Source organism: Rhea pennata, chromosome 5 (genome assembly GCF_028389875.1).
Source record: "Rhea pennata isolate bPtePen1 chromosome 5, bPtePen1.pri, whole genome shotgun sequence".
Classification (NCBI taxonomy): domain Eukaryota; kingdom Metazoa; phylum Chordata; class Aves; order Rheiformes; family Rheidae; genus Rhea; species Rhea pennata.
This window is the reverse complement of record NC_084667.1, coordinates 48,180,283-48,201,340: the sequence shown is the minus strand read 5'-3', so window position 1 is coordinate 48,201,340 and position 21,058 is coordinate 48,180,283. Positions and strand designations below refer to the sequence as shown.

Below are 21,058 nucleotides of genomic sequence, written 5' to 3'. Positions count from 1 at the left end.
TGTAACAATCCGCCCTTGAGTCCGGTTTGATTTCTTTGAAGAGATTCTATGTAATAGACTAGCCACTGTTCAGAGTTTGTGCTGAATGATGGCACTGAAATACTTGGCTAAATTCTTAGGTTACTTCTCCATGTAGTGTCTGAAATCATCAATATTCTAGTATCTTACTGCCTGTTGGATTACTTGGTGAGTTCAAATGGTATGGAAGTTATTCCTACTTACAGCAAACTGAAATTTAGCAATCCAGATAAGATTGACCACACTCAGTCTAGGACTAGGGTTTTCTGATGGGGGCAATCAAAATATTCTAAATTGATCAAGCAAATATCCACGTACGCTAACAGAACCTATTATGCAGAACACTTATATTCCAAGTTTCATGTTTGCAAATACAGACAAATTGGCAATGTCTCTGCATTAGGTCAGTGTGTATCAACTGTGTATTGACGAATGCCTAAGCAAATTAGAGTCCAATGTAAAAGCAGTTTGGTCAAAACTAACAGTAACTCACTTTGGCTGATAAACTTAGCTGTACCTTATCTACATGATCCTCAGCATTATACTACACAAACATCCTGAGGCTTAATGTTCTATTGTTCACTGGCATCTGCGGATGGCCTACAGTTTGGCTGGACTGATTAGTTTGCTGCCTCTGTATATTGGTATTTCTTCCTCTTGAAGACAAATAGTATGGTTACGTATCCCATTTAGATTTAAATTATCTGTGTTCTTTAATGCTACGTATTTGAAAGTCACAAAGCTATGTAGCAAGGAGCTCTGCCTTTAGAATAACTCATCTTCCAAAACATGGCTCATATGAACATTTAATTCCCGGAAATTAAGGATGTCACTGAGGTGACTACTACTTTTTAGAGTGGGAAAGAGCTACTGAAGTCTTAAAAATTGACACTTGTTCATGAAAAAATTAAGTCAAATTTAAAATCAAAGTAATATCTCATTCTTGCTCTTTAATGTGGTCATATGGACTTCTTGTTTCTTAGATCAGGGAAGTATTCTCACATATTGACATGGACCAGCTGCTGGGGCCTGAGTGGGATCTTTACCTTATGACCATCATCGCCTTGCTTCTGGGGACAGTAATAGCTTACAGACAAAGGCAACATCAGGCAATTCCCAGACCAGCAGGACTGCGGCCAGCTGTGCCTCAACAAGAACCACCACCAGAGCATCAACCACCACAATAGCAACGTGAACCTCAATGAAAGAACTGGATTTTTTCAACAGGAATGTTTTTCATTGTGATTTAGGACTTTAGGACTTTGGATTAACGATCCCTCCCCAAAAAAGAGGCGCAAAGAAGTTTTTTTAAAAAAAAAAGTCTGAAAGCTGCTTAGAATGATGCCTTTTTTCAGGGATAAGAAACTTCTTTTTGAAACTGATTTGAATGTTATTTCAGTGCCAATGGAATAACACTATGGCTTTTTTCATGGAAGCACAAGTGTGCTACTACAAAAATGTTGCCTGCTGTATCTAGTTCCTCTTTATTCAAAGTCCTTCTCATCTCCTAGAGAGAGCAGAAAACTAGTATTGGAAGGTTTTGCCTGCCTGATAGCACTGACCTATTAAAAAAAAAAAAAAAAGTATGGCTAATTTAAGTCCCAGAAGCCAAAAATATTCAAAGATTAGGGCAATATGTACTTATGTTCAGATACATCCAAAGTATCACAAGTATTTCTGCAGTTCCTATTTTATTTCTTAGTATTTCTCACACTTTGATCTTCTATGCTGTCTTGGATGATTTAATGTTGTTTATTTATAAAATCTGTACAACTAAGCTAGCAAACAAATCACACTGCCTTTGTGCTTTTGTTGTAATTATTTTCCTTCATTAACCTTAGTGCAGACAATTGTCAGCAGTCAGTACATAGCCCAGGAGGTGGGTTGGGACAGATTGGGTGTGTAAGGCCAGTCGATTGAAAAATATACACAGTGCCCTGACCTCTCATTTTTCTACAACTTTTGGAGCTTGTGTGTAAGTTGTCCTTATTTCAAAAAGGATTACAAGCTGGTAGTGTTCCTAAATAGCTGAATCTTGCACTTAAAGAGAGGCTGAGTCAAGACTGCAGAAATCACCAGTATTAGTGTGGACATTGAAAAAAGGACTGAGGCAGAAGTCCTAGTGAGTCAGCTTTTTTTGTTTTTAGAGGTGGAAGTTTTGAGTCTAATTTAACAGTCCTATAAGTGATGTGCACTGTGCAAGATGTTCATGCAGCTGAAATGGATGTGGTATCTTTTTCATGCACCTGTTTTATGCCCAAGTAGCAAACTTTGTAGAAAGTGACATGAACTTACGTCAGTAATGCTAAAATGTGGCTAATTTTTTTTTTTTTTTAATAGCTCACAGCAGTGCTTTGCTGGGGCATACCTCTCTTGTCCTTGGTGTATATTGGAGGGCTAGAATGACATACCTGAATGGCTGTGCCCTTGTAACAAGAAAATCTAGAGAGACAAGAAACTGAATGTCTATGGCCTCTTGCTGTGTCACTGGGTCAGTGCAGAAGCTTTCTAATGGAAGTAAAGAAACGATCTGTGGATTGATGTTTTTTAGACTGCAGTAAGAGTTTTGACTTAGTAATTATTTTTCATTGAACTATAATCTGGGGGAGGAAAGGAATAGCTTTGTGGGGCAAGAAACATCTATGTTTCTGTTCCTGTCTGTTCAATGACATTAAATATTTGTTTCTATATTAGCATTAAACCCTCTGAATATGCTGTCTTAAAGCAGAGTGAAATATGAATAGAGAGAGTAGCAGGTCTTACCTGCTTTCTAATTAAATCTGTTGCATTTAAAGGGTTATAGACTTCCTCTCATACATAAGCTTTTTTCCAGTGGATTGGCAGCAACATATCAATATGCTGTAGAACTGAGATGTCTATATAGTTTTATACCCTAATGCATTTATAAGGAGACCATTGCACAATATATCTGTAGTTTGAGAACAAGGATAAGAAATCCACTCTTTTGGAAACTGAAATATCAATGATTAGTATTAAAATATAGGTAGAGCTTCTTGGTACTTCAAGGTGCTTATGTTGGTTATGTGCAGACAAATCTTTCATTTCTGTTTGGAGGGATGCAATGTGTGATAGAGGAATGTCGTGTTTCAGTCCAAATCATTAGCAAATGGAACAGTATTGAACTTAAATATAGTGTCTAAAATGTACAGCACTCTCCAGCTACATTTCTGAAATATCCATGATTTCTGAACACTTACTCTAAAGTATTTTTACCTCTGTCACTTAATAGTTCTTTTTAGTTCAGCATGAATAAATTGTATGGAAGCTGTTTTCCAGTTAACTACCATTAATTCATTGATGTTGGTTTCTTAGGATGTTAACAAATTTGTTACAGCTTTTTTAATCTTAAAATTCTTTTTCTTGTGTTTAACTAAATTCTTAACTATCCTGCTTGTATGCAAATCTCTCATCATTGCTGCTGTGTGAGAGTCTTATAGCTGACTTTTCACTAAACTGTTGCATTTTACATCCAAGAAATCAGCAAAAAAAAAAAAAAAAAAAAAAAAAAAATTAAGATCACCAAGTTGTTTCACTTTAAAGAACTGCTTTTTGAAGAAGCGATAAGGAAGTCCTCCTCCTGCTCTTTTCCACCAAGTTGCTACCACTTAACTTTTTCAGATGACATTCATTTGAAGGTGTGTGGTGGTAGTAGTAGAAAGGTACTTAGTAGAAAGTTCACTCAGGGATTAAAGAAGTGAATACATTTCCTAAATCTGTTTAGAACATCACTTAAGGTTTTTTTTTGACAATCCCTTGCTGGTCTATTTGAAACTTGCATTTTGAAGGAAGCGTATGTAGCTCTTACTAGCAATATGTTTCTTGTGTTGTGCACTCAATTATCAAACAGCTTTTTTTTTTCCTATGGGAACTGGGTTGTTCAGTTTACTGAAGTGGTCTTCCCTTCTAGTAGCATGCACATTGTCTTACACTTTATAGGCAGGAGTAGATTAGAGGGGAAACTATTTAAGGGATGCCTTCCTAGGAACGTGCAATGTGATTTGAATGGAAGAATTGTATTCTTTGGTAGTAACGTAGGTCAGAGCCAGCCTGTTTGACCTTCCCAAACACATCCTCTTCTCTCCCTGCATGGAGAATGGAACGAGAGCAGTAAATGTTGTCAGTAGGAGCTCTGCATGTAGAAAAATGGTGGAAAGATAAAGATTTGAGGGGAAAAAATTGTTCAGCATCTCAAAACTATTAATCAGACACATCAGCTTTTCTTGCAGTTTGAAAAAATAACATTGAACTTCCTCGAAAACAGGATTCTAGTTCTTACCTCTGCAATTTGACACAGTTTAGTCTGTTAATACTTTTCCTTCCTTTATATTGTCCATCATAGGACAATGTAATGGAAGATACAGCCTTTGATTATAAATACCCCAAAGAGACTCTTGAGACAATTTTACTTGCTTTTTAGTTATCTTCCATAAGGCAACAGCTGTTCTTTGATTAAATTTGCAAGAAAGAAAATAAAACATGTTGTTATTCTCTTTGGACAAGAATATTAAAACATGGCTTTGAAAGGACTTTTAAGACTATGCATTATCTAGTGTCCACCTGTTATATGCTAAGTTTGGCCTATAATGAATTATTACAGGGGATTGCACTCACCTTTGCAAGTTGCTTCGTTTTTAGATAGGCAACAAACTGAAATTCTATTTTTATTTCAGAGAATATTGAACTAAGAAGATTTAGTTTGATTTGAGAACTACTGCAAATGCATATGGTAAATAGGGATTATTGGGGGAACCCTTTGTTTTTATCAGCTGCAGTTCTTAAGGTTATTGTAGGAGTTTTGTAAATTTATTTTGTATTTAAAAAAAATCAGTATAAAGGCTGGTCAAATGTAATATAATTGTGTAAACAAATTCTGTTAATAGAAAGATGTACAGATTCATTTTGTACTGTATCTTTAATCTTGTGAAATAAAGATACCACGTGTGTGGATGGTTACCCTCAGTGTTCACAGTGGTTATGATACAAGGATGTCAATTGTTAGTCCTGTATACTGATATATACCACTACCAAATGCATCTGTCTATATGAGGATACTCACATTGCTTTCATTTCTGTTCCTCTCAAAAAAATTAATCTTTAATTTAGGATGACAGCAGAAACACATTTCTAGATTATATTTTCTGCACTGCTAGAGACTTATGATAGGTTTTTTTTTTTTTTTTTTCCAGCATATAGTCTGTACTGTTTATGCCAGACATGGAATGGCTGTGTGATTTGAGAAGTGGGCAGTAACTTTAGGTTTATTCTTGCATCTTTAAAACTAAGAGATTTTCTAGTGAGTAGAAGTAGATACTGGGGGATGGGGTACTCTAAGCTGAGCAAAATGACAAAATGCACTTCCTGCCTTTCAGCCCTCTTTGTGCCTGCTCATCCCTTCAGGCTCCACCTGTTGGGGTAGTAAGTCTTCCATCATAAATGTACCATAAATGGTTTGCTTTCCAGTGTGCTTGTTCATGGGAAGGAAAACTAAGTGAACAACGGGACAATGGTTGTACAAGCCATCAGTAGGAAAAAGGCTTCAGCAACAGTTAGAGTTGTCTGATGTATTTGGGATGTTGGAGAAAAGCTAGTTCTAAATAATTAAAGCTGCTGACAGTAGCACTCATTACACCTAGTTAGGAAACAGGAATGCTGATACTAACACCAGCTTCTGCCTGGTGTAGCTCAGGCTTAGGTTGTTCATCCCCTTCCCAGCAAGGCTGTGGCTTGCTATGTGATTGCTCATGTGCTTGAGGTGGGGTTAGAGTGGTAGCTAGCTTATTTTACCTTCTTAGCTGTGAAACAGATTTGAAGGCAGCTGGGGAAAGCTGTTCTTTCTGAAATGCTGTTTTAAGTTTCTAGGTTGTAGCAAATGGGAGTTTGGTGGGAAAAGAGTACCAGGCATATAAATGATTGTAAAAATAACCACTGCATCTTGTTCATTGAAAACAAGTGCATCTGCAGTCTCTTGGCTCTCAACTTGGTTGTTCTTGTTTGTTTTTCAGTGACTATTCTTTTCAAGTTTGACACTACAATGCTTCATTTAAATTAAAAAAAAATACAAAATATCATTTGTAAATCTGCATCTCCTGTTTTACTAATATTGGTTGACAAATGTCAGTGTTCCTCATCTCTAAAGGATCATGAGCTTAAAGAAATTTTTGGATCATGATCATAGATGCCTAGTTGCATAAAGAATTATCAAAAAAAAATAAGATACTCTAGTCTCCCACCTACCAGAGTCAGAAGTAAAGGTGTGGGGGGATTTGAAATCCTCCCATTAATGAAGACTTCAATACCTAGTCATAACTTTCATCTACAATGAAGAAAAATAAGTAGAGATGGAGCACCACTGTGATTGTACAACGTGGTGAGGTAAATGCGATCAGACTTCCATGGCACTGTAACTGGTTTCTGTAGTAAATCTCAGAAGGACTATTTTTGCATTGAAAGGTATCAAGGGCCAATGCCAGATTTTCTGGTAAGCTTCTCTGGGTGCAAAAATATTTCAGGCAGTCTACGACCCTTTTGGAAACAGATTGCTCACACTTTCATTTCTTTGGAACCCAATTTAGCAGTTTTTCCACATGGCACTGGTTGCAATTCCAGGTTTTGGGAAATAACTTGGGGAAAAAAACTTGTGTTGCAAAATGCTTAAGTTATCACCTAAAGGAATTGTAGAAATATATTTTCCTTTTTTACTTCCTTCAAGGTTTTTTTTCTGCACTTACTCTTCAGAGTAATTCTATCTGGTCTCTTAATGAAAGAGCACTGAACTTGAATATGTTTGCCTGGGGTGGGAGGAAGCTCTTCAAAAACATTGTTCAGATTTAGTGTTCAGGGTCTGTCTGGACAGATGTATAATCCACTCCAAGTTTTTTTGCTTCAATCTATTGAGCATGAAACTGTTCTCCTATACTTGGAAAAGGTTTTACTCCTGTTTACTTCTGATTCAGAGAAGTGTTCCTTAGTCAACATTTGACTCTTGACTCTTCCTGCTCTTCTCGATCTCATCTTGTATGATGTTATAATTTTTCCTTTCGTCTTGGATTTTTATGGAGAAATCTTACTTCAGTTTGTTCTATCATTATTGATTTCTTGGCTTCTGTGGCAGAGAGTCTATCTTTATTCATTGCTAGCAACTTGACTAAAAATTCAAACATTCAGATACCTTCCCCTAACAAAGGTCAAATTGAAACAATTCAGTAGCTAATTCTCCTCATGGGTCAAGTGCCTGCTCTATCTGATACCATTCAAGGGTTTTTTTCAGCTCTTTTCTCCTTCTTTTTAGTGTTCAAATTGCACCCATTACTATAAGAGGTAGAGAGGAAGAATAAACCATGAATTATCTGTAAATATACTGTGTCCTCTAATTGTTTGTGTATTTTTTTCATACAAAATCTTTTCGTGTTCCTATTAAAAAAAAAAAAAAAAAAAAAAGCTAAACTCAAAACCAGCACTTCAGAACATAATCTTTACAAAAATGTTCACTCACATTTAAAATTGAATAGCTTTCAATTTGATGTTCCTCTAAACAAAGCTAATCTAAATGAAATATTTCTAAGCCTTGATCTTTGAACTCTCAAGTTAGCTTTTATACCATATGAGTTTCTCTCACTGTTTGTTTCCTCTTTTCTAATGAATATTTCCCCTAATGTTTGCTGTCCTTTTCTTACTGTCAAATAGAACTTGTCCTTGTGATTGCCTGCATTTTAACATAAACATCCTTATATGAACATCGTCATGGAAAGCGCTGTGCTGCTAAATGTGCTTGGTGGTATGTATTTACATCACATTTACTGTGCAAGACATGGCTTTTTTGTAATGCTTCTGCTGATTTTGTAAAAACCAAATAGACTAAAAGTCTGAGATTCAAGAAGTTGGTCGATACATAAACACACTAGCACAAAAAAGAAAATCTTAAAATAGACAGACTGTTTCCTATAGGTCATGCTATCCATGCTAGTCTGTCTTGCTACATCTTTTGGGAATATTATGTACAGACAAAATTTGAACTAATTGAGCCATAGCCTCCTGGAAAATGGCTACTGTTGGCAAAGTTAGATCTGCATTTTCAGAGAGTACGAATACTTTCTCACTAAAACAAATGAACATGTTTTGCCTCAGTTGGTAAAACTTGTTTTAATTATTCTTTTTTTTTGCTAATGAGATCATCTGATGAAGCATTTATAAACTGTCCAAATAACTTAAAATATGCATTTTACAAAAGTGTTTGCTTCTGACCAATCTTCCTTTGGTGCTTGCTAGGCTCTGGATTTTGCTATTTACCAGCAAAGAATTCTGTGACATAATGGCATATTAGGTGCATTTAGATACATGTTTTTAAGATGTTTCCCAAAATCTATCAACAATAATGTTAAACAAAAACCTTGCTTGCCTTGCTAGTATCAAAACCAGGTGTGTGATCAAAAAATCAAATACACTTCATCATAAACTTTAAGACTAGGAAAGATCATTTATTATAGCTGATGTTACTGGCACCAAAGAAATATGTGGCATGCTCCAGTTTACAGTTTTTAATAAAAAGAGTATCTCTTGGAGAATCATCTAGTTTTGATTAAAAAATTAAAGGCCTGAAAATTTCCTCTCAGTGAGTTTTCCAATGTTTAATTACCTTTGTTACTGATGCTGTGGTTCACTCTCCTTAAATGCTGTTGAAGGAGAGGAGTTGAATTAGTTTTGTTCAGGCTGCATTTAGTTTAATCTTTGTTTCTCATCAATCTGATGATTAGATTGGACAGTCCAGTAAGAATAGCCACATAAAAAAGTATATATTTTATAGTGTAATCCAAAGGTTCATGTCTAAATGTTCATCTGTAAGCAGATAGGTAAAGCACTTCTGATCTCTTACAAATAATTTAGTGTAACTTGATTGTTAAACTCTATTTGAAGAAATATTGCACAGAAGGGAGGTGACTATAGTAAGGAAATTCAAACCCAGTGAGATAAATGTGGTGATCTCACTGCATACAGCTATGTTGGCTTTTTCTGCCACTTTGCTAAACAAACAGTCTTGATGAGTTTCCGGCTAGGAATCTAGTCTTTTACCCCATGGAAGGCAAAGGGTGCATATAAGTAAGAATTTCTCAAAACAAAACAAGAATATAGGGGCTTTTTGGTTAATATATTTTCTCTCAGCAAAGAAACATTTTTGTGACTATGACTGCATTTACTACATTTGCCAGTTCTGGTGTCTTGTATATTCAGTGAAGAGCTCCATAAAGATGCAAAGAAAGACTAAATTGTTTTGCACATGTGAAACTTCTATTATTGTTTTGTTTTGGGGCCCAATTATTACAGTGAGCCCCCAAAAGTTTGTTCTGCACTACCTTTGTTGTTTTTAGTTCAATTCCAAAAGATAGGGTGACAGGAAATTTTTTTAAACATTTCTGGTGGTATTTGTTAATCATCATAGAGCACAGCTGTCTTACATTTCAAGTAAACATTGCAGGTCATCCTTTGGCTGAAAACTGAAACACTATATAGTAAATAGTAAAAATGGGCAGTTGGGGGGAGCAGAAAGGAATCAGTTCACAAACTAGAAATAAATCTGTTTTTGTAGCATTTCAAATATAATATTGTATTAGTCCTATGGGAGGTCTCTGGGACTGTGAAAGGTGCTAGAACAAAAGGGAAACTATATCACATTATTCCTTATTTAAACACAACAAATAACGTCTTCATTTATACTACCTGCCCAGGATTTCCACCGGCCAAAAGCTAAGGATTTTCTTGCAGCTACAGGAAAGGAAGTTTTCAAATGATACAAGTAAGCTTGTTTGCTAAATCTTGAACTCTCCCTGTGCTGCTTCTGTGCTACGCTTCTTATACTTCCAAATTCCTGTACTAACTATGATATTCATAACACTAGTATCTTATAAACTTGCTTGAGCCACAGAACATTCTCTGCTGCTACTGATTATTTCAGCTTTCTGTGCATGGCAAAACAAAGGCTCCTAGATGCCTGAACAACTTTTCTTTGTGGAAAATGTCCTATCTGTGGGGAAACAAAGGTGATAATATTATGGCCTAAAAAAGAGCACTTTTGGTGTAGTGTCCCGGCATTACAGATTTTAAACTTATCTTGTCAGTTATGACTCTGAGGAACTGAGAAATGACAAATACATGGGCCATATTAATTTCTCCTTTCAGGCTTAGTCTGTGTCAGCTGAAGCAAAGACCATTCGTGTGCCTCGATGTGCCACAAGGTAAGGAAGGCAAGGAAACAATCTTCCGGCATGGCATCTTTATAGGCATTTATTTTCTCTGCATAGAGTTGATATCAGCTTATAGACGGAGGAACATGCATGGGCAAGTATCAGTGAGACTATACTCTCTGTGATACTGCATAAACAAGTATGAGATGTACAGAATTGCTTAATCATGGAACTAGTTTCCATGTAGGTATGTGTCTGAAGATGCTTCAGTATGCTTCTGAATTGGGCTTCTATTGGAATACCTCTAGGGGTTAAATCCCTCTCCAGAGATTGCACTGGCTTTGCTTATTTTGTTCAATAATATGAAAAATATTTCATTCTTTTAGCTGATGTAATTCAGCTAATCCTGCAGGGAAATTTGCTTGAGAATTATTCGTATTTTGGATTGGAATAAAACAGAATAGTTAAAAGTTTCCCAAAACAGAAGGAAGTATTGGTATAATTTTAAAAGTAAATATTAATATAAAAATAAAAAATATCGATATGGTGCCAAGTTAAATGAATGAAAAATCAGGTGATTGTATTCAAAACAAATTAGAATAGGGATCCTTCTAGCATTAAACAGTTCTCCGGTATGTGTGTTCATAATTATGATCTCAGATGCTCCAGCCCTGTAGAGTTTCATACCTAAATTTTGAATGTAGATCAGAATCCCAAAATAAAATACGTTATGGGTAATAGGTGATAGTATATCATATTCTAGAAAATAGAAAGACATATGTAATCTTTAATATTCAAACTTTAACTCTTGGAGTATGCAAACCAGACTCTAAAGAGTGCATTAAATTATTTTCTTATTTTGGGAGAAAAAAATGTGTTCTAACTTCTGTTTTCTGATTGTCTATTTCTAAATTCTGAGAAGACACAGGAAAGCATAAGAACTGTTTTATTTTTAAAATCAACTTCTATGTTGCCTGCTTGTGCTTCCATTCTAGGTCTTACTAGTGAAAGTGTTTGGGAAGCAAAAAAGTAAAAGTTGTTGAATATCTCACAAATCCAAGAATAATGGTATTAAACAGAGTTGTCTGTAATAATGTTGATAATAATAATGATAAATAATTTTGATGGAATAAATAGTTCAAAAGAGTCAAATTTTCTAAACTGATAATGTTGGTATGTACTAAACAAGTGTTGAATACAGCAGTTTTGGTTTACTTAATATCAAAAAAAGTAATGGCTGTTACTTTTAAGTTTAAGCCACTTATTCAATCTACAGAAAAGAGGAAAAAAGTACTATATAAACAATATATTACGTGCAATTCTTCCTTTAAAGGTTTCTTAATGAAGAAACATCCCTTTCCTCATCCTTTAAACTACCTAAAGACTATTAATAATTACATCATGGTGGGGAGGAGAGGGAAAAGATGGCAAACAAACAGAAAATATAACTTCTATTCTGACATAGATTCTTAATTTCAGTCTGACTGATAAAGAAAGCACATAACATGAGGTTTTATTCATCAGTGCAAGACCACCACTGCCAGTATTGGACTAAATGTGATACCATTTTGACTGAATTTTTGACTATAGGTTTATAGTACTATTGTAAAAAGTCAGCCTGGAGTGGCTAATCCTGACCGTTACTCACAAGGCAGAAGAGGAAAAAGAAGCAATTGGGCTCAGAGCTTTTCCAAAGCCAGGGAGGTGTTGACAGTCCTGATCTGTCTCTATTTCCAGTCAGGGTCTCTCCCAGGTCAGTACATTATAGGTTGATGATGCCATACGGGCCCTGGATTTATTAAAGATGGGGAAGGAAGAGAGAAACTATTTGAAAATTAATCCACAGTTATTTTGGTCCACAAATTAATTAGGAGAAGGAACAGATAGGCTACCCTTGGCAACATAGCCTGCGTCAATGTTGTAAAACAGTTAATTTTGACATGTGTACGGCTGCTTTTCTAAATCTGTCATGGCCCATGAGGATTACATGTAACTAAAAAAGAAAAATTCCAAATAGTTTTATCTTGAGAAATCAAATTTTTATGGTGCTGGATAAAACTATGCATCATGTGCAAATAGTGTTTTGAGTATGTTTGAGCTGCCTGTTATTTTCTTCTAACTGCCTCTAGCTGGCACTCCTGTCAACGTTTTATACTGGAGGATTTACCCTGCTTGTATCACAGTAGCTTTGGTTTTTCGCTGAGTGGCAGTCCCCCAATTAATATGTACGAATAGTAAATCTTTGAAACATCTGTGAAAGCTCCTTCAAGACAACACACAAAATAAGATGAACCAGATATGCTAGGCTGCCAAGCCTAGTACCGGTTATCATAATTGTACGGTTATATTGCACTTTTCGTTTCAAAATTCTCAAGTGTTTTATAGGAATATTTTTTAAACTGTTTGTTCCTTTGAGAAAGAGTTATAAACTTCTATGATTTTTAGAATGATTCCCCCGTACTATTCAGGGCTGTTAAATATTATCATAATTTATTAAGATTATTAAAATTTCTCAACTTGCAAGGTTCAGTTTCCTAGGAAGCTCTTTGGTGACTTGATACTTGCCAGCTTTACTAATGGCTGTGTACGCATCTGTGCTCATGTTTGTACACACGGTACGTACATTCATTTTCCATAATTTGCCTTTCATTAGAAGTCTTGAAATTGTAGTAGAGTTAAAAATTAAAGGTTCTAGTCATTTGTATACAAAGATTATAGTCTGAAATCTTTAAAGATAAAGATAAAAATGGAATTCATATTTTAGCTTAATATGGTTAGCTCTGTAATACTTCAACACAATGCTTACTCACTGTTTCATAGGCATTGCAGATAATTATATTAATCTTGATTAATACATAATCTGAGGATATTTGCTACTCTTGTGAAAGTCGTCAGGGCTAACAATGTAAGTATTGAGATAGCTATTCATATTGGAACTGGATATTTTAAAAAGTCACAGTTATAAAGTTATATGGAGACATTTAAGCATTTTTAAGAATTCCATTTGAATGACTCCAAATGGAATGACGTTTATATCTTATATAACGTCTTGTGTACCTTAATGAGACATCAGTGTCCTACAGAAAAAAAAAAAAAAAAAAAGTTCTTAATGCGGAAGAAGTTCTTAACGTGGAAATCTTACACAGAAGGTAGGAGAGTTTGTAAGGAAAGGCAAGAAAATAAGCACCAGTAGGGGTGAGACTGGAGGCAGGTCAGCACCTTGATTTGGAACCATCTTCACGATCAGACAAGGAAAATACTTAAACGGATTAACTCTGGGAATAAGGAAACAGAAGTCCGTTTCAAGATCCGCCGCCGCGTCCTCGGGATGCTGCCCCGAGCGCTCCAGGCGCGGCGCGCTCAGTGCGGCGCCCCAGAAACGCGCCCCGCCGGCAGCGGCAGCGGCGCCGGGGCTGCACCGCAGCGCGCGGGGCCGCCGCTGCTCGCTTCCCCCGCGGGGCTGCGAGCGGGGCCCGCCGGCGGCAGCGGCGCCAGGGCTGCACCGCGGCGCGCGGGGCCGCCGCTGCTCGCTTCCCCCGGGGGGCTGCGAGCGGGGCCCGCCCCTGCGCGAGCCCGCGGCGCGGGGGCGGGGCGGCCGGGACGCCGCGGCCAATGGCGCGCCGCCGCCGCCGGGGCGCGCCCAATGGCGGCGGCCCCGGCAGGGCGGGCCGGGGGCTGCGCCGCCGCCAGCGCTGCGCCTCAGTGGGCGCCGCTGCGGGCGCCGGGCTATCGCCTTGCCCGGTAGGTGTCTGGTTGTTGCGCCGGAAGTCGGCGGGGGCCGGGCTGGGGGCTCGGCGAGCGGCTGCTGCGGCGGGCGCGAGTTCGGGTGGTGCTGCCGGGGCAGGCGGCGGCGGCGGCGGCGGCGGCTGGGGCTGCGCGCTCGCGGGGGCTGCGCGCGGCGGGGCGCGTCCAGCGCGAGACGAGAGCCAGGGAGGGGGCGCGCCCGCTGCGCGCGGCCCCGGTCGGGGAGCGGAGGTGCCGCGCTGCTTGGGAAGCCCAGAGCGGGCTTGCAAGCTGCGTTTGAGCGAAGGTTAAGGAAATCTACGAATCGGAGCCAAGGAAAAACTAAATCGGGCAGCCCCTTCCCCTCGGGGTGGTCGCCGATATCCTCGTTTCGCCCCTGACTGCCGTGACAGGAGCCTCGCCCTCCTTCCAGGCGCTGATCGCACCTCGAGGGAGCTCGAGTTTTCCCTCCGCTACCCAGCTTAAAGCTCCCTGGCTGGGGCTCAAGGCGTCACTCCTAGCCGTAGCCGTCTGGACTGTGTTTCACCCTGTCTCTCCTTGGTTCTTGCATCCTTTTTAATAACTGTTTATGATGAAGCTATTTATGATGTGCAGCCTAGCAACCCGTCAGTATCTTCTCTCAAATGTGTGCGCTCCTCTATTTGTAATAACATACATTATGTCTGGGTACAGGCACTGGGGGTTTATTACACTGCGTCCGCAGAAGGGTTAATGAATCATTAACAGCAGCGTGTGGAAGCTGCCTGTATCCACCTACCCCTCAGCTGCTCTGTGTAATTACTCACGTTTTGGTTTTTTTCTTTCTTGATTCTACTGAAATATATTGTGTTCTAAATGTTTTTTTTCTGCGGTTAAGATTCTGCAAAGCAAATACAAATTGCCAGTGATCTTTCTATGGTCTATTTTGAATACATTATGTAAATTATAGATTAAAAAATCTCAAACTACATATGCCCACATAAAGTTAATTTTTATGTTGATATACAACTGGGCAGACCCTTTCCTGCCCATCTGCACAGTCATTGTGTTAAATATCTTTTCCACACTGTAACCCGCCCCCTTTTTTTTTAGGTTTTTGCTAGTTATTTTGTTGAGTAAACTTGCTAAAATCAGACAACTTTTCTGGGTTTATCTCATGATTTAATCTTCTTTGAGACTTGGATTTTTATTTATTTATTTTTTTTTTGTATGTTTCTCTTTGAAAAACTAGTATTTGTCTCCTTGACTGGGTCAGGTAATACTTTACAGCTCACCTCTTCCTTTGCTCAGTCAGGCCTTTTGATGGGAATTATCCTTAGACCAGTTTCACATGGTTTGAGGGCATTTTTAGTACTGTCAAGGCAAATATTTGATGAATACAGCATTTTATGCTTGTGAATCATCTATGAATCATTCATGTCTTCTGTGAAATGTATGTTTGGTAAACTTACTAGTTTGGGCAAGTAAATTTCAAGGTAACGGTTGCTTGTAAAATGCTTAGGTTCACTAACTGTGACACAGGATTCTTTGTTTTTCTTTTTTTTCTCTGCCTAGATGACTAAAATGTACCTTGTGTTCCACTAACAAGTGAGCTGTGGAACTTGTATGAATATTCGTATAAATGAATCAGGTAGCAAATTAATCTATTAGCAAAATGTGGTGTTTATCACAAGCTTGAAGACTTCCTTCCCCAATCTAGAGTGAGATGTGTTACCTGGGATTATGGAGTGCATGCCATTTCCCTACATACTTAAGAGTTTCCCAAAGCCTAGATTTGGAAAGGTTCCTGTTTAAGGCATTTTCACAGGTTTATCTGATTATAACTTAAAGTGGTATTTGCTATGAATTATTTTTAATCTATGATATCATGCCTTTGTCAAGTAATGGTTTTGGGGTCCTTCTGTACAATACTAAAGGCTTTCTGTGGTATTCTTATGGTGATCTGAATTAAAAAGAAAGTAGCAGTAATAGCAAGACTCTGCCATTCCTCAGGAAGATCTAAAATATAGTATAGCCTAGATACAGGAATACAGCTGGCAGCTTTAGTGATCACTATTTTTTTATATAGTTGAGCCTTCTAAATTATTTTTAAAATATCAAAGCCATTAAGAACATGACAATTAAACTTTCCAAGAACAGAAACAGTCAGGTTTTTTTCTCTCATACAGTGCATTGGATCTCATTTCTGACTACCTGTACCCGCCTATGATTCATGCCCTTAGTTATCATTAAGGTCTTGCCAATCTACCTTACTCTTTAACTGCAGACCTCTCCTTTATTCCTTTATCCTTTTGCTCACTAGTTACATCAGTGACATTATTAATATTCTGCTGTGTGGTGGTTTAGATAGAAGTCCAATGGCCACAAAGTAAATAGCAACAAATAGTGGTCATTTCCAAACCTTCCAGCTGCCTTGCCAGCCTAACTCACTAAGCACTAGCAACTGGTACATGTTCATGTTTGAGAAAGCCAGACTGTGTGTGGGCTAAAATTATACTGTGAGTGGGCTAAATGCACCATTTTTCAGCTATGTCAAGTCTGGCATCAGTAAATGGAGATGAGAAATAGTTTCTATGCAATGTATGTGCTACAAATCGCTCAAGAGGATATTTTGCTGTGTCGGGCTTCTTTTGCCCCTGTTGTGCAAGTGATGAGTTTTCCAGCCAGAAGGCAGTTTCCAAGGTGGGACTAGCTACAAGCTTTGTCCTGCTTTGACACTGCTCCTGATAGTACCACTTCCTCAGGAGACTTTTAGCCCAAGTGTATGGCACTGAGGCTTTATGCAAAGCAGCCATCCTGGAATTTGCCAGTAAACTAACAGAATAAGTTAAATTTAAATTGGTGAAAAGCTCTGTGCTTACAGGTAGGCTGAAAATAAAAGTCTGGCCCAAGTCTGAAGCTTTTCAGCAATGTTAACTTTCTCTTTGAAACAAGGAAAACTAAAAAACATTGTCAGGCAATAAGTTAGAGATGTAAGTTTTCACATGGTGGGCTTCTGTGATATAATCTTGGCCATTGAAAAGCTGAATGTGTTTAAGCTAATCATTTTAGCTTACTCTATGGTCAGCTCAGACAGGAGAGCCTTCAGAAGGCAATTCTCACCTATTATGGTGTGGAAGAGCTGAATTCTCTGGAGCTGTCCTTTTCTCTCTGCTAACTGTAGATAGAGTTTAAAGGCTAACTTTAGAACATGTGACTCTAAATTAACTTGAATTAGGTAGCCAGAATCCCACAAAATCATCCCACCAAATCAAGACCTAAAGAACCCAAAGAGCCCCTGATCAGCAAAATTCAACAGAACTGTTTGCATGTGTCTCTGTGGCTGTTCACTGTGGAAGTGCTTTCAGGACCAGTTCAGAGATAATCTGAAGTAAAAGCTCCTAAAAGCAGTAGTATCAGAGCTACAACCCTAATGCCAAGTGTTTCATCCTACAGATCTGTTCCTATTGGTAAGGTTTACACTGCTTGCTAGTGTAAGCTTAATCATCTTGAACTACTTGTTTTAAATTTTTCAAATGTAACATAATGCTAGGTATATATTTACAGGATAGTATGAAGAAAATATGAACACCATAACTTACTGTTCAAAAAGAAGTTACAGTAAGAGAAGACATTAATGCATATGTCCCTTGAGTATCTACAGATGCACAGTGCTTTACTAATAGAAAATACTATTATAGAAAGCATATTACTGAAATATGTAGATTTCTAAAGTATCAGTTCTGTAGAGATATAGTTGATGAAAGGGAGCCATAAAATTAAAGAGCCTTCCCCATCACCCATTCCAAAACTACCTTCAGTAGGTACTTTTCTCATAGTAAATATTTTCTAAAATGTTGAAAGTGGTTCAGCAGTGGTTCTCAGCAGTGGTTTATTGAGGTTCATCAGTCTGCTGCCTTGACTTGTCTAAAAATATATATAATACTTTTTTGGAAGTTTACATTTTTATGTACTAGAAGAGGTTGTGCTCTACGAACCTCTTGATTTGTTGTGCCATTACTTCAAATCAGCACTTGGTGATTTCATCTTATATTGCTCAGAGGCATTCATATGAAATGTGAAATAAGCTTTTGAATAACAAACCAATGCTGGTTTCTCTTGCTCATTCTTTGCAGAGTAAGGCAGGATTGTTTCTTTGATACTGACAAGAAAGATGGGATGCACAGATTATGATCCTACTTATATTTTTCGTTGTGTAAAGCCATCTTTCTTGAATATTAACTGTGACTCCTAAGCTCTTTTGGAGGTATTTTCTCTCTAAAAAGACAGAACTAAGTGAAACTCATAGGAAAGAATCCTGGGGAAAAAAAAAAAAAAAAAAAAAAAAAAAAAAAAAAAAAAAACAGCCCTAAGGAGAGTAGTGAAGGAGGAAGCCAAAAAGTAGCATCAAAAATACCCTGAGAAGGATGGGGGATGTTACTTGGTAGCAGTAATAATAAATACCTGCATAGAAGCCCTGAGGGATCAGGAATACATACCTTAGGATTTGGGGAATTAGCTGGATTCCCTGGAAGAGGTTTTACTGGGTTAGGCAGGATCCAACTTACACAACATACCAATGAAAGGGGAAACTGAGGCAGTCAATAGAGGCAGACAGTATTATTTTTGGCTGAAATTCAGCTGCCATAACTTAGGTGTGACATATGAGCCTAAGTTAGTTGCCATAGGCTTTCCAGAGGGTGATTCACCTCATTTTAAATAGCTCGGATGAAGGCTGCTGGGGGTGGGGGTTGGGGGGAGAGGGAAGGTGTCATCTTCTTTCTGTTGACTGTAAACAGAGTATCAAGTGACTAGCTTAGATGTGTAACTTTGGGTGTCTAAAGTTAGATCATCTCCCTTTATTCAGGTAACTGAACTAGTGTCTCAGTGTAATTCATTTGGCTTAAAACTAGGATAGAATTGGCCTGTGTGCCTCAAGAGCTTATGAAAGTGCTCTCTAATAGTACAAGCCATCCTCGTAATCATAGAGCAGCAGAGTACCCTGCTGCTGAGGTTCAGAGCAGGGCTCCTGCAGTCCCTGGACAGCAGGCCTGCCTGGTGCGTGAGAGAGAGAGAGGGTCCCTTTTTGCTGAGCTGTGCTTCTTGTCTCATTATATTCTTTTAGGCCAAGCTCTAATTTGCATTTATAGAATTGAGTGAGTATTTATAGAAACCAAATCTGTCTGTGGGCTCTTGGGTTTGCCCGCTGTGAGCTGAATTGAAAGATCTATCTTTGATTTACTTCTGAAAAACAGGGTGGGTATGTTATGTAGTAGTTTTGTTCTCTCACTATCTAAACCAAGGGCCTCTTGTGAACAGAAGGTACCATTTTGCAGAACTGCATGGTGGTTTTGTGGTTGTGTGGGTGATTGAGACTCATGTAAAAAGCACTACTAAGCATTTTTTTGAAGAGAATAAGTATTACCAGCTACGTTTCTGAAACTTAAGCTAGTCAAGCTCCATAGCACAAGAGCAGTTTACTTCGCAATAATGATTTTAATAGAACAGCTGTAGGGAAGAATTTGGCCTATGAAGTTTAATGATTAGTTGCTGTTTAATGACTAGCTGTTCCTGTGGACTGTGACTTGCCACCCATAATTTCTCCTTACTCTGATTCTTGGCATGCTATTTCTGGTTTTCTGAAGTTGAAATACTTACTTGGCTGAAAATTATGTCCACTCATATCTCATTCATGATGGAAACGTCAGGTGTATATTCCTGAATCTCACTCCAAATTATAAGGTACGTGAGTTGGACATAAGGAGTAAGTGCTCAGAGGGGATCTGAGTGCCTGGACTTTTTAAGAATTCACTGCCAGAATCCCAAGTGTCACTAAAGGGAGCAAACCAGTGGTAGAATCTGGGCAGATCTGGGCTTTTTCTCTCCCTCTGAATAACTCGTCACTGTGACTTCTGCAATTTAATCTAATTGTCCAAGTCTGTCTGAATGGAGGCAGCTCTATTAGTTTACCACAGTATATGTGTGCTCAGAGTTTGTTACCAATATATCTAAATTGACTCTTTTCCAAAAGAAATTACAAATATATCCTATATTAAATCCAAACAATTTGTATGAAAATGCTTGGAGCCCAAATTGTTTGAGGACCACAGGCTTTTGGGAATTGCAACTTTGAACAGCCAGATAAAGCTCTTCTGTGACAATGAATCAGGCCCTAACTTTCAAGCTTGAATCTCTTCTTCTAAGGAACTTTGTTAGCCTTGTAAACACTTAAATTCTTCCAATTTTGCTAATCTTCAGTAGTCTATAACATGCTTTTGTTTGTGTCTATATGAGTTATGCTGGAGTCAGATTTACAGCTCTGCCACAGTGAGTCACTGGCAGGCTGGTAACAGCATGTTGGGTCCCTGTCCCTTTTGCTTTCTACTGTGCTTCAATTCTTCATGGGCCTACGTCTCTGTTAGTTGATCTCAAAAGTCTTTTGAAATCAACTTGTCCACCTCCCATTTTCAAAACTAGTCCACTGAGTAGAGACGTTTTTTTGCCAAAAGTTAACTGGACTTGAATTCCTATGAGCAGGAGAGAGAGCAGAAATGCTGCTTAAACATTTACTTTGAACCGGCATTTCCACGTATCATAATGCTGTGCGACTCTGAAATACCCTAGGCTGAGGAGCAGAATAACCATGTCAGCTTATGGCTGTGTTAGCTCTGGTTGGCACCAGGGTAAGCTGACAATCACAGAATCAGGCAATGGTTGAGGATGTAAGGGCCCTCTGGAGATCATCTATTTCAATGCCCCTGCTCAAGCAGGGTCACCTAAAGCACATTGCCGAGGACTGTGTCCAGTTAGTTTTTGAGTATCTCCAAGGATATGAGAGGTCTCAGAACATTTCTGGGCTACCTGTTCCACTACTCACAAAGGTCACCCAGGGTATTTAGTGTGTGTGTGTGTGAAAATAAAGTAGATAGAAACCATAAATGTGCACCAATAGACAGAATTTATTTGCAAGTCCTTAAAATTCTTATTCTTCCACATCCAGAGCAGGCTCAATAGGCAGCCATGTGGCCAGCTACAAAGCACTTCTGATAATATTACCTAACACAAATTTTGAAAAAGGAGAATAATCAGATTCTATACCTTTTAAGGAAAAATGCCCTGACTTTGCTGTCTGAGTGCCTAGC

General features: G+C 38.3%; 2 protein-coding genes across 3 annotated transcripts in view; both read left to right on the top strand.

The window, feature by feature from the left end:
- The window catches only part of SEL1L (SEL1L adaptor subunit of SYVN1 ubiquitin ligase), a 38,847-nt gene extending 33,855 nt beyond the window's left edge, over positions 1-4,992 (top strand). Inside the window, exon 21 of the mRNA XM_062576934.1 lies at positions 1,002-4,992. Within this exon, the coding sequence (XP_062432918.1) occupies positions 1,002-1,205 (204 nt within the window). The 3' untranslated portion in view covers positions 1,206-4,992. The remainder of the gene's footprint in view (positions 1-1,001) is intronic.
- Positions 4,993-13,872: 8,880 nt separating this feature from the next.
- The window catches only part of STON2 (stonin 2), an 80,148-nt gene continuing 72,962 nt past the window's right edge, over positions 13,873-21,058 (top strand). Inside the window, exon 1 of one of the 2 annotated variants that reach the window (XM_062575925.1) lies at positions 13,873-13,955. The gene's annotated coding sequence lies outside the window, so the exon portion shown is untranslated. The remainder of the gene's footprint in view (positions 13,956-21,058) is intronic. The other variant, XM_062575926.1, reaches the window with a different exon arrangement.